Source organism: Sapajus apella, unplaced genomic scaffold, assembly GCF_009761245.1.
Source record: "Sapajus apella isolate SASKATOON/1434 unplaced genomic scaffold, GSC_monkey_1.0 scaffold3, whole genome shotgun sequence".
Lineage (NCBI taxonomy): Eukaryota > Metazoa > Chordata > Mammalia > Primates > Cebidae > Sapajus > Sapajus apella.
Window position 1 is genome coordinate 32,070,591 of NW_022436943.1, and position 14,116 is coordinate 32,084,706.

Consider the following 14,116-nt stretch of genomic DNA (forward strand, 5'->3'; position numbering starts at 1 on the left):
CCCTTTGTCAGTTGGGTAGATTGCAAAAATTTTTTCCCATTCTGTTGGTTGCCATTTAGTTCTAATGATAGTTTCTTTTGCTGTGCAGAAGCTCTTAATTAGATCTTATTTGTCCATTTTGGCTTTTGTTGCCACTGCTTTTGGTGTTTTAGTCATGAAGCCTTTGCCCATGCCTATGTCCTGAATGATATTGCCTGTGTTTTCTTCTAGGGTTTTTATCGTGTTAGGTCTTATGTTTAAATATTTAATCCATCTGAAGTTAATTTTTGTATAAGGTATAAGGAAGGGATCCAGTTTCAGCTTCCTGCATATGGCTAGCCAGTTTTCCTAGCACAATTTATTAAATAGGGGATCCTTTCCCCATTGCTTGTTTTTACCAGGTTTGTCAAAGATCATATGGTTGTAAATGGGTGGCATTATTTCTGAGGCCTCTGTTCCATTGGTCTATATCTCTGTTTTGGTACGAGTACTATGCTGTTTTCATTACTATATCCTTGTAGCATAGTTTGAAGTCAGGTAGCATGATGCCTCCAGCTTTTTTTTATTTTTTTTTTTTTTTTTTTTTTTTTTTTTTGCTTAGGATTGTCTTGGCTATGCAGGCTCTTTTTCGATTCCATATGAAGTTTAAGGTGTTTTTTCCCCAATTCTGTAAAGAAAGTCATTTGTTGCCTGATGGAGATAGCATTGAATCCATAAATTACTTTGGGCAGTATAGCCATTTTCACAATATTGATTCTTCCTAACCATGAACATGGAATGATGGAATGTTTTTCCATCTGTGTCCTCTCTTACTTCCTTGAGCAGTGCTTTGTAGTTTTCCTTGAAGAGGTTCTTCACATCCTTTGTTAATTGTATTCCTAGGTATTTTATTCTCTTTGTAGCAATTGTGAATGGGAGTTCACTCATGATTTGGCTGTTTGTTATTGATGTATAGGAATGCTTGTGATTTTTGCACATTGATTTTGTATCATGAAACTTTGCTGAAGTTGCTTATCAGCTTAAGGAGATTTTGGGCTGAGATGATGGGGTCTTCTAAATATACAATCATGTCATCTGCAAATAGAGAAAATTTTACTTCCTCTTTTCCTAATCGAATACCCTTCCTTTTTCTTGCCTGACTGCCCTGGCCAGAACTTCCAATACTATGTTGAACAGAAGTGGTGAGAGAGGGCATCCTTCTCTTGTGCCAGTTTTAAAGGGAATGCTTCCAGTTTTTCGCATTCAGTATGATATTGGCTGTGAGTTTGTCATAAATAGCTCTTACATGTTCCACTGATACTTATTGAGAGTTTTTAGAATAAAGGGCTGTTGAATTTTGTTGAAGGCCTTCTCTACATCTATTGAGATAATTATGTGGTTTTTGTCTTTGGTTCTGTTTATGTGATGGATTACATTTATAGATTCATACATGTTGAACCAGCCTTGCATCTCAGGAAAGATCTTTTTTAAAGCGCTGCTATTTTGAGAGTAGAACAAAGTCCTAAGTTATTCCTAAATTTATCTCTAAAGTAAAAACAAAATCTCCACAAAAAATAATTTTGAAGTTTTTAATGCACAAAAAGAACATCCCAGAAACAACAGGTATTGACTTACTAACAATGAAGTACTATATAGGAGCCCCCTCCCCACTTAGTATGGGAAAATAGTGTAAATAGACATGAAAGGAGGTGATCACTTCAGGATTAAATGCAAACTCTAAAGTTGTATGCAACATTCATATATGGCTTATTATAGCAATATTAATGATGTATACGACATTTATCATTATTGGTAAGATGCTTTTGAATCCAAAGTTAAACAAAAATGCTGCAGAGGTAGTTTTGCCAAAGCAAGGTTAAAAAAAAAAGGTTTTACCTTGCTTTGTTTCCTCAGAAATCCGCAACCATTATTTTTCTCTAATTTTCTCCTGGATCAGCCAGGAAATAATGATGCTTTTTGAAAAAGCCAATTCCCAACCTTCTAAAAACCGGTTCCTCCAAGTGGACAATGATGTGTTGAAACAGCTGCTCTAAAGTCACCGAGGAAGTCTCCATAGTGTTCCTCTCCATCACAGATCTGAAACATTCTGGCTCAATAGAGACCTGTTACAATCTGACCAGCAGTCATAGAAATTCATCTTTTCTCCTAAAATTCTATGCACAGTCTCATGGTAGTAAGTTCTTCAGTGACCCAAGAACATTGATAGATGCCCTGTCATTGAAAGTCAGGGATTGCTTTAAATTTGAAAAAAAAAAAAAAAAATTAAAGTCAGTCAAATAATGTTTGGAAAATTCTGTAGCTGGCCTGTAAAACTCCATAACAAGAACTACAAGTGACTACATGGAGTCCCTCATGTTTTCAGTTGTGTTTCATCAAAGTCATCACATCTTAGACTCAAAAGGGAGTTTGGGCTTCTGATTGCCAGATGCCACCTGCTGCTTCATCTACGTGTGTGACATGTGGAATGGGGAAGGTCTATCCAATATACAAATTCTTTGACGCTAGTCATTTGATCTATAAACAAAAACTAGTTTATCCTACCCTTACAATGAGAAATACACCCACAATGAGGGGGAAAAAAAGTTTCAAGAGGCAACAAAACATTTGTCAATTCCCCAAATTAGAAAAGTAATTACCAGGCAATGGGTTAGGAACCACTAGAAACAAAGTGACATCATATTAATCAGGTATGACTTGTTACACACAAGAAAGCATAAATATACAGTAAATAAGAGCTTGTTATGTAGCCCCTGCAGAATATATACATGTTAGGGCTGCTGTGAAACTAAGCAGGAATTTCCAGAGCGTATCCTCAGCTAAAAGCAGTTTCATTGCACAACAGTATGACGTTAACAGATGCTGAGAATACCACATGGTAACACTAAGCAGATATCCACATAAACGTATCCTTGAAAATGCACAACGTGAGAAATAAAGGTCACAAGTGAATAGCGCATTGCCTGCCAAGCATCTTCTTTCACATAAATAGGCACAAGTCTGTCCTCCAGTGGTGGCCTGAAGCTTCACACCTCTTGCCTGTCCGTGGCGCCAGGGACGGATTCTCAGCACACACTGAGCCAAGTCATGGGCTATGCACTTCCTCCTGCCTTCGCAGTCTCCAGATTCAAATCAAAGCATAAATAACACAGGGGCCACGCTGGTGGTGCTTCCTTTCACCATGTTACTGAGAACAGATACTGGGCAGAGCAGCACAAAGGCTGCACACCAGAGTGCAGGAGTGGAGAGTAGCTTTGTGCACTTTTGCAAAAACAAAAACCCAAAAAAATCTAGTAGGTGTGTCTCTTGTTTTATTGGTTAGCTCTGTCTGTAGCTAGGAAGACGCTGTGTTGCTCCTGGGCTCTTTCTATCAGCTTCTTTTTCTTCTTCTTGTTCCTCTTCTCCTTCACCTTTGGTGTTCTCCTCCCTACAACGGAGGAAAGAGAAATGAAGAGATGTCAGAAATGGCTCTTTCTCTAGGAAAGAAAACACAAACACATTGGGAGTGCTGCACAAAGCCCATCTGGAAAACATCACCTATGGAAAAAGCAGCCTCAAAGAGAAAATTGTTCACATTAATTTTGACAGAATAATAATAATTTACTAAATTGGATATGCTGTCTAAAACAGAGACTGATCTTCCTGTTACAGGGAACTGGCATATTGAAACACCTCCCAGCAGCCTGATCCGTCTTTCAAATATCATCCTGCCACAAAAATTCCATTTATTCCCTCCTAGCTTTAACAATGCTACCCTTTACTACACATATTTACATCTTTCTACTGCTCCACATGTCAGTGGGTCAAAAGAAAATAAGCATCTATCTATAGCAAACATACCAGAAGTTTCAAACTCCTCTCTCCCTTCCCCATGGGGAAAAAGGAGTCTTGCTTTTAACATTATTTCCACAGTGTTCCAAATACCAATGTATAAAATGATAGATGTACAATCCTTTATTCTATAAAAATTCATGAGGACATCATTCATTATGTACCTTATGGCTTCTTATCCAAATCCCCTGAACAAGTTGTTGTTATTAATGGAGAGCAAGAAGAAAGCTTATTTTTTTCCAATGAACTGGTGATATGTGTCTACCGGACAATCATACCAAGTTATCCTATTTCTCTTCTTTGCCTTAGCTGAGGATTTCCTCCATCAGGAATTTTTTGGATGCTGTGTTTTTCTTTGCCTCTGCTAAATTTTACTTCCTCCATCTGTGGTTATAGTTTTATAGTTTTACTTTATAAGATCTCAACATTTCTAAGTATGTATACATAAGATTTTGAGAGAAAAGAATAAAAGAACATGAGACATCTGTCCTAGGTCTACCACCCTCTTTGAGTTCTAAACACGCAGAAATCATAGGATTTTTTTTAGAGCAGAAAAGGATTTGAAAGGTCTCCTGCCTTTTGCAGAAAGTAAGTCACCCCTACACACCTTCAGTACAGGGAGACTTCTGTCTCAATGAACAAGACAGAAGCCTGTTGGTTGTTCTTCTCTCTTACTTGCCCTACTTCCAATTTTATTTCATACTTCTACAAACTTTTCTTTCCCTGTATGGTGTAGCTACTTGGCACCACAGTAATCAGTACTACGAATAGGGAATAGGACATTCAGTTTTGTGCTCTTCATTCTTCCCATACCTGTAACATTACATATCCCAGACCCTTTCATTCCAGGCATATAGCTGGCCAATTTTTCAATCTAGGCAATGGAGAAGGAGGCTGATGTCAAAAATGAAAAGGAAACAGACCAGAGTCTATGGAGATACATGCATTAGGAAACCAGAGTCATACGAGGTTAAGGCAGGCCATAAGATTTCTAAATAAGGTTGACGTTTCTTATTTCTGTTCTTTCTGATCAGAAAGGATCTGTTGTAAGGATGGAAAACAGGCTTAACTCTTCAAGACCTTAGTACAGTGACTGGCACTTAGTCAATGGTCAATAAACATTTGCTGAACAAAACTTTTTATCACAAGAAAAAAAAGATTTAGAAGAATAACTTATGTTTAATAGGACACTGCATTAAAAGAATGAGAACATGTTCATGTCCCCATATTAAATTATAAAGGTCCTTAAAGCTAACTTTTGCTTCTCATTAAATTCTGGCATTAATGTTATAATGGCATTTTGCCATCTTGAAACGTAGTTAATCCTACCCAATGAAACCTTAGTTTAAGCCACCATTAATCAAAGCAACGTAAAGTTACAACTATTTAGTAACACTATCTCTAATGATGAGACACACAGAAGGAGGGTAGAAAATGAAATACTTAATATAAAATAGCATATTTTAAAAGCTTCAATTATAAAGTGTTATGAAGAAGTTTCTTAGTTCTGTATGTTCTCTAAATAAATCCTTAGTTTAAAAAATCATTGCTGACTACATTTTAAATTCATTTGGTTTAAGCTTAATTGATATAAAGCCTGGGATTTATTTTAAAAGCAAATCGAAATTAAGTGAATGGAAAAATAAAGCTTACATCACTAGATATTTAAAATGTGTTCTGCCAGAATAAAAATATACTGAATATATGTTATTTAAAGAAAGCTTTTCACATTCACAATTTCAGTCCTTCACGTAAATTATGTAGTTAAAAGTTAAATATGTACTATTTCCACGAACAGCAAATCCATGCAAAATAACAGGAAAAGCTCATTTTAAGATGGCCAGTTTTATGTCATTTACCCTATATATTATTCTGAAGTAACTGTCAATATTAAATGGTTTTGGGTTTGCTGGCTAATACGATATTGTGTAATAGGGAAGTTACTCAATACTTGCATAAAGCAGTTGGTATCCTGGCCAAAAATTCAGCAATGCTTTTGAAAGCTTATTTATGTAAAATGATTTTTTCTTGTACAATTATTCTGTTGGCAATAAGCTAGGTGGTAACAATTCCAACGAGCAATGTTTGGGGGGCCCTAATTACAGCCCTAAAGATTTTCCTCAGAAGTCTCTCTTGAATGACACCTCTGTGCTATTGTTTGGTTGGTTGGTTTTGTTTTTGGCCAGTCCCATTTCTCACATAAGATATATTGAAAATACAGAGGAATTAAGATGGTTAGCCAGGATTTGACCACAGACAGGGCTAAATTAACTGAAAATATTTTGTGGTCCATAGTAGGTTGTTCTGACTTGAAGCCCAGCTCAAAGTAATAAAAGAATACTAAAATGCAGCATAACATACAGAAAGGATCTTTCATACATATTCCTTTTTCAGGTTCTAAGATTTTCAAACATGAGTAAAGAAACCAGTGAGATTAAAGCTAAAAGAAAATATGTCCCCATTTTTACCTGTGTATTTGAAAATAAGTTATATTAGACATACAAGCATGCTGATCTGTTTCTGCTTAATTTCTTTACCTCTGTGGATAAGGATTAGACTTGGAGAATGACTTCTAGACTTCAACTGCTGCACACACCCAAGCACATGCATGCTGTACAGGGAGTATTTAAAGGCACATATGATGCCAGTCATGCAAGGCATAATTCAAGTCATGAATTTAACTTTCATTTTAGTTCACAAGAGAAGACTTGGAATAGATACTGCCCAGGATCAAAAAATAAAAATAAAAAGGTTTGAGCTTTAGGAAATTGTCAACATCCAACATATCCAACTCTAACGACAAAGTCTGCGTATCTTTATCCCTACTGCCTTGAGAATGCAGTGGCTTTGACACATCATACCTAAGGGGATCTCTTTAAAATCAGGGCAGTTCTTTTCAGAACTGTTACGAAAATGCAAGAAGATGACTGGTCCCAGTTATTACCGTTTTTAAGTAAGGCAATGCAATGTGGTTTAGAGAAAGGCTACTTCTGGGAAGAAGAAAACCTGGTAGCTAGGCACAGTCTTGTAACTGAGATGTCTGTCTGGCAAGGCATGCGCATGACTCTTAGTCTCTATGTTTGTAGAATGAAAACACTATAGTTATCATTCACTAGAAAGTTATGAGACACTATGTGAAAAAGTTATGTCTCTAGGATGAAAGGAAGATGTGTAAAATATCACTGGCAAGGCAAGGTTATCCTCAAAATGAACAAAATTAGAAAGATACTATCAAAGCCACATTCTAACTGATGTAATGACATTGACTTGCTCACATGTGGAAATGGTGCAAGAGCATAACCTATCAACTCTTCTGCAGAGAAAGATGAACAATTCCTTACAGAAATACTGCTACCACCCAGCTGTGAATTGCTGCTATTAGAATCAGAAATAGGATACATTATTTTAAATCAATATATAGGCTAGTCACAAATTACATGAAGCTGTGCAAATGCCAACTCCACTGCCAGGCAGACACTGATTTCATTCTTCCATAAACTGTCAAAGTCAAGGGAAGTCTTCAAATGCTTTCTCCTCTCACTAGGTTTAGGTAAGAATCTTTCCATCACTGGAACAATGTTTCTTGTACATCCCTGAGAGTAAGGCACAGAGGCTATCTAGAGATTCCATAATGCTAAGTGCTTTAAGAAAGACTTTGAGTGTAAATATATTGGAAGAAAACTAAAGGAAAACTTTGTACCTTTGAATATAAAAGAGATAAAAGCTTCTCTCTAAATATAGGTGTATACATAATACATTCACACATATAGGTACATATATAAGCACACAAGCCAGGGAAGGTAAGGCACATTTATGACAAATGTAATTAACTGAAATTACTGTTGTAGCCACAACTGGGACAAAAAAGTTTGTGATGCTCTGACTTGAAACCTGAGCTTCACTGCATTATGAAATTCATCATGGAGACTTGGAAATCACCTCAAAGAGATTTAGTCATTCTTCAAAGCCACTATAACTTAGGGACAAGAAACCTGTGTAACCAGCAACCTGGCAGATACTGTCATATTTCAGAGAACACTCTGGAGGCAAAACATGAAATGTTTTACCTTCACATCTAGAGTCACAAGGACTGAGTTGTAAACGATGAATAGCATTGGACCATTTATTTTTTCCATTGGGCAACTTGATTTTGCCCAAGAATGAGTAGCAAAAGAGATTTATTTAAGATTAGCAACTGTCTAGAAAAACAACTGGTTTCTAAAATATTTTTTCAAGTTCATATGAAAATAGACAAAAGACTTAAACACAATTCATAAAAAAATAAAAATAGCTAATATATTTAAATAATCAAATCTCACAATTGAAACTTCCAAATAAGATGAGATGCCACTACAAAGATCCTTAAAAGTAAAAATACCTAACACTTATAAGAATATCTGGAGACAGGCAACAGGAGGCATTGAGAATATAAAAATGATACAGCTTTTGTGAAATGCCATCTGGCAATGTATACAAACGTATTAAAAAATATTTATAACTTTTGACTCAGATCTAGGACTCTATCCTCAGAACATAATCTAAACTTGGACAAAGATTTATGCACAGGGATCTTTAATACTGAAAAAATTGTAACATACTTAAATGTCCTGACTACACTTTTTCATGACCTCTTTTTATGATTACTGAGGGAATAAAGTGTGTTTGCAACTATGAATTTAAGTATTTTATATTTTAAGTAATAGCAATTAACTTTATATCCAGGAATACTACTGTTACATATCACTAAAACTTATCATAAATGGATATAAGAAAAAGCCCGTAGTACAAAAGCATTTGTACTGTGATGGAAATGATAGTAAGCAGATTCTTATGTGGAGTGATCACTTGTAATTAGATCTGAGATATAAAAGCTTAAAAATTATTGGCCTAACCACTTCAGACATTAAGAATGGAGGTTACTTCTTGAAGCTTTTTTCCATCTAGAAAGCAGTCCAAGTAGGCAAATATGAAGAGCAAGACTGGGATCTACCACACTATGTCCTATGTAGCCTAAGATAAAAATGCCCCCACTGTCCATAATAGTTCAGAATAACACATTTAATTGACAAATGAAAATTGTATAGTATATAATGTGATATTGTGATGTCTGTATATAATGTGAAATGATTAATAGAGCTGATTTTTAAATAATTTACGTTTTACTTACATAATATAAAATGGGCATATTTTAATTTGACTTATTTTAATTATTATTTTACTTATTTATGTAATATAAAACGTAAATAAAATAACGGTTACTTATTTACATCAGCTCTGGAGTCAGAAGTGAGAGTAAGGTGGAAAGAGTAAAGGAAATGAATCAACTGTGGCTCTTTACTGACAGCACAAAGCTCCTTAAGAGGCATTTTCAGTGACAACCATTTGGTTCTCTAGAAATACACCTCTTCTTTTCATTAAAAAGATTTCACAGATAGCTGTGTTTTGAAAGGGCTGGCAATATCTAATCCTTCGATAATGGTTTGCTATTTTCTTTAAGAAAAATAGAGACAAAGCAATAAATGTTAAAGTATTAAAAATAATAACAAGCCACCTACTAAGGAGAGTTTACTGGGCATCTTGAATGTCAAGTAATAACTTAGAACATTTTCCAAAGAGTCACTTAGTCATTTAATCTTCATAAAAGAGCATGTGCTTTAAAAATCTACATACTATCTAGAGATAACTTATAAAAGTTGTTCTTCTTACAAGACTATTGGTAGGGTGACAACTGTCCAAAATAAATGACTTATCTAAACATACAAATGTGACAATCATTCAGAATATCAGGATTCAGAATACTTACTACCTGCATAGGTTTACACTAATTTGTAAAACTAATTCAATAAGCCAATTTAAATGGGAAGCCTAACTGTTACTATTATTTCATCTGTGAAAATGTACCATATTTTTGGCCTAAACAGAATAGTATGAAATGGCTTCTTTTGTCTTTAAGACTTGAATTCTTCTTAAAGAAGACATTTTATTAGGAGTCAGATCTGTTACTCATTTTGTTGACAGGAAGTCCCATTTGGTTCTGAAATTTTATTTCATGTTCAAAATGATGGAAATTGAAGAAAAGGTAACCTTGAAGATCACCTGAACCTTTATTAATGAGCTATATTACCACTAACGTTTCCTGCACATGGTATTTCAAAAATTCCTCATTTTACAGCTCTGAAGAAAATCACTGTTCAAGTATATGACATGACTTTTAAAGGGGCAGTAAGAATATTCCAAAATCTCTTTCAGCTCTCTTGAAGCAAAATGACTATAAGAAGGTAATCTGAATAAGATTTGAGCTTGTTTCTTATAATGTTGCTCACTCTAGTTGATTTAACGTAAACTCTCAAATCTCTAGTTCCTCAAAGAGAAACATAAAACAGTTCGAAGACAGGATTCTATGGTGTTTCACATAGGTGAGCACAAATGAGATCATTTTAAAATTATCTGAAATTATTTTCATAAATACTTTAGGTTAATTGTAAAGGACAAAGTTTTCCGAGTAGTAGAAACTATAAAACAAGACTTTACTATTTGTGTGAAAAACTAAATGCACTATTTTACCACAAGGGGGCAACAATTCACTTTTACTGTAAGAGTACTGGTGAAGAGATGGGGTTTTTTTGTTTTGTTTTGTTTTAATGTACAGGGCAACTTTGGGGCTCTAATTTCTTAAATACCTTTTTGAACATCTATTGGAGGCTTTATCTTTCTTTCTAACCATAGGTAATCGCTTTAGTGGAACAAAGATTAAGTAACAAGACCAAAGAGCTGCACAAGGAAAAAATTTAATTGCACCACTATTAAAAAGATATTTGCACTAATGAGAGAAGAAAATTAAGATGTTAAGTCCGCTATTCAAATAGTGATTTAGGGGAAAAGCATTTATTCACAAATTCTGGTTGTCTCTTTCCTTCTTTAGTTTATTTATTTATTGATTGATTGATTGATACGGAGTCTTGCTCTGTCACTAGGCTGGAGTGTAGTGATGCGATCTTGGATCCTACCTAAGCCTCCCGAATAACTGGGACTACAAGTGTGCACCACCATGCCCAGCTAATTTTTTTTGTGTGTATTTTTAGTAGAGACAGAGTTTTACCATGTTGGCCAGGATGATCTCAATCTCTTGACATTGTGATCTACCTACCTCAGCCTCCCAGAGTGCTGGGATTTCAGGTGTAAGCCACCGTGCCCTGCCAGTTTTCACTTTCTTAATGGAAAGTTAAGCTACCTGCAAATAACAGGTTCTTATCTTGGATTCCTTATTTATAAGAACAGAGGTTGTAAAACTGCAAATGATCTTGACTATCTTCCGATGCAGAAAGTCACAAAGATTTGACAGTATCACATAGATTTGACATCAAGGATGAAAGCTGATTGTTTGGTGGTGATTCCTGACAAGTTGACCTACCAGCACCACAATGAGCTGGATGCACTGGTGAGGGTGGAAAGACAGCAAATATACTAGGCATTTGCTATGCCCTGCTGTAGTCCACTCTGCAAGGTGGTTTAGATATGAAGCATCTGAAGCACAGAAGATCTAGAGTGACCTACCCATGCTCCTACAGCTAATTAGAAGGAAAAGCCTGTGTTCCAAGCCTAGTTATGCTACTCTCTTATATACTTTCCCAACTCTAAAGGTCACTGGATAAGAATAGAGAGTCATTTTTCAAGTTATAGAGTCATTCTGCAAGGAAGACAGAGAAGCACTGAAGACAATATTACCCTGACAGTTACACAAAAAAAGTCGTTGACCTCATCCTAACTATGAAACTCTGTATGAACTGATAAATTCTGCATAAATAACAACTTATATGTGACTTACATTTTCTATAAATTTATACTGCATTGATTCATTGCTTATTCCTTTTCTTACATTTTAGCAAGATGCATTCTACCAAGTTTCCTAAAGTAAGGTGAGATGATGAACCTTCCTACTTTGTACCAGGCCCTGTAAGTGCTTTTTTTGCATTTTCATTTAATTGAATGCTGTGGGGGGAATCAGTAAGGACTCAAACTGTGATGCCAGAATGTTATACAGCTGCCTGCCTTAAATTTACTCGAAATAAATGCAGATAAATATCAGGCTCATTTGGCACTCCTAAAATAAGAAAAAACATCAGGTTTGCAGAGAAAATGATTCAACTGTTTTCATTTGATTAGGAGGTATGGGATAACCAGAAAAGAATTAAGTTCCTCCATGGCTGACTTCATACTATAAGGGAAGGTACCTTTTAAGATAATTCCATTAGAACAAGAAAATGTAATACCTTCCTCTTGGTCTTAAATCAATAACCATTAGCTAAATGAAAAACAAAAAGTAGTAGCCCAAGAAATGACATGTAGAACTGTCATCATATGGCAAGCATTTGTTTAATTTGAATTCAGCACAATTTCTATGGAACTTGAAAACACACAAGTGAAAAGAAAATAGTGGTTTATACATGGCGGCTATATAAGATAATGAGACTGCGTATGGTGCACACCTCTAGTCCTAGCTACGCAGGACCCTAAGGCAGGATGATTGCTTGAGCCCAGGATTTTGAGGCTGCAGTGAGCTGTGATCATGCCACTGTACTCCAGCCTGGGTGACAAAGCAATACCCTTTCTCTTAAAGAAAAGGGCATAGGTTATTGGTCCAAGCCAACACTCAGCTAAGTGGCAGGTTTTACATGAACACAGTCAACACAGGATAACATGAGGGAATGTATGCTCCACCAAGGATCATAAATACATTCCCTGCCCTGTAGCACTTCGAACTGCCCTCATTCTCATATTTACCACCTTCGATTGCAATTTTGTTTGGCTGTATATCATGGCTACTAGTTTGTAAATATTTAAAAATAGGTTGGGTGCAGTGGCTCATGCCTATAATCCCAGCACTTTGCAAGGCCAAGGTGGGAGGATCACTTGAGGCCAGGAGTTCAAGACCAGCCTGGACAACATAAGGAGATCCCATCTTTATTTTTTAATTATTTTAATTAAAAAATAGCTACAATTTAATGTACCATAGCATCCTCATTAGACTTTCCATCAAACTACAGATATTTGACTCATGTCAACTCAGAGTTGGAGCAAAGCTATAAGAGTTACATCTAAACACTGAAAGTGGTCAGGAACCAAAGCCACAGGGTCTTTGACATCTACTATAAAATGAACTCTCCTTTCCTTCCCAGGGTCCCCTCATGGCTTCTGGCCTCAACTTCAGCTTTGTACATGGTCTATGTAGGCTACACTCTATCCCTGATACACCCTGTGACTTTTCGGCTTACCTCCCTGTTATAATAGCCTGAGTCCTCTTTTGTCCCAATGGCATATTCCCAAGAGAGGAATTCAACATGCTTTAGTTGCCACAGAGCCATGGATGCCTGAACAGCTCTTGGATGAATCACTCCCAGGCCTAACCTGGAGAAGTAGCAGGATATAACATGATACTAGCCTTGGCAGGCATCTAGAATACAAGGTTAAGAACATGAGTTTGGGGAGTCAGCCCCAGATTCAAAGCAGAGTTATGCCACTGAGAAACTAGAGATCTTAGACTAGACACTTTTTCTAAACCTTAGTTCCCTCATTTATAAACTGGTAGTAGCAATGGTGCCCGCTTCAGCATTTCTATAAAGAATGAAGGAGAATATGTATAAAATTTCACATATTATACCTGGCACACAAATGCTAAATAAACTATAGTACTATGTAAGGTGCCTTGTGTTATTTCTCATCCTTATGGCAACTTGCAAAGCAAGCATTATTTCCATTTTGCCGATGAGGAAATAGGCTTCGGATAGTTAAGTAAATAGCACAAAATCACATAGCTCAGCAGTGATTCAAACCAACATCTGGCAGAATCTAAAACCTGTACTCTTTCCACTATAGTCTTTGGATCCCTTGTGCCCAGCAAAATGCATTTGATCTGTAATCATTTAAATGACTGCTGAACAAACAAATTAATAAGTAAATAGTAGACTGGAGAAGGGCATCAGCCTCCCTGCTCAATCCCACACAATATCAGGGTTCCCTTGGGTCCCATTAGATCCCTGATGGGCCTGGCCTACAACCCATGTTTCTCAAATCAGTTATTCCCTGGGGTTAAGACATTCAAAGCCTCAGTTTCCCAGGGTCAAGCAACACATTTAGCAGCTCCAACTCAGTATCAACAGTGTGCCTGTGGCAAAACTCAAAACCACAGGATGCTTATTTTTTAGCTCAGAGTCAGAAAAAGTTTAGACCTGTGGTTCTAAAAGTCAGTTCACAGGCCAGAGGTAAAATAATCTTCCAGGGAACTTTAAAAAAAAAAAAAAAAAAAAAAAAA

General features: G+C 36.2%; 1 protein-coding gene and 1 long non-coding RNA gene across 9 annotated transcripts in view; one reads left to right on the top strand and one right to left on the bottom strand.

Annotated features, from left to right (window-relative positions):
- The window catches only part of LOC116532544, a 177,196-nt gene that overhangs the window by 106,018 nt on the left and 57,062 nt on the right, over window positions 1-14,116 (top strand). The window contains exon 3 of the long non-coding RNA XR_004260899.1: window positions 11,691-11,760. This is a non-coding gene — a long non-coding RNA (uncharacterized LOC116532544). The remainder of the gene's footprint in view (window positions 1-11,690; window positions 11,761-14,116) is intronic.
- RSPO2 (R-spondin 2) overlaps window positions 1,534-14,116 on the bottom strand; it is a 223,442-nt gene continuing 210,859 nt past the window's right edge. For all 8 annotated transcript variants that reach the window (XM_032251699.1, XM_032251690.1, XM_032251714.1 and 5 more), the window contains one exon: window positions 1,534-3,403. In XM_032251699.1, the coding sequence (XP_032107590.1) occupies window positions 3,288-3,403 (116 nt within the window). In that variant the 3' untranslated portion in view covers window positions 1,534-3,287. The remainder of the gene's footprint in view (window positions 3,404-14,116) is intronic.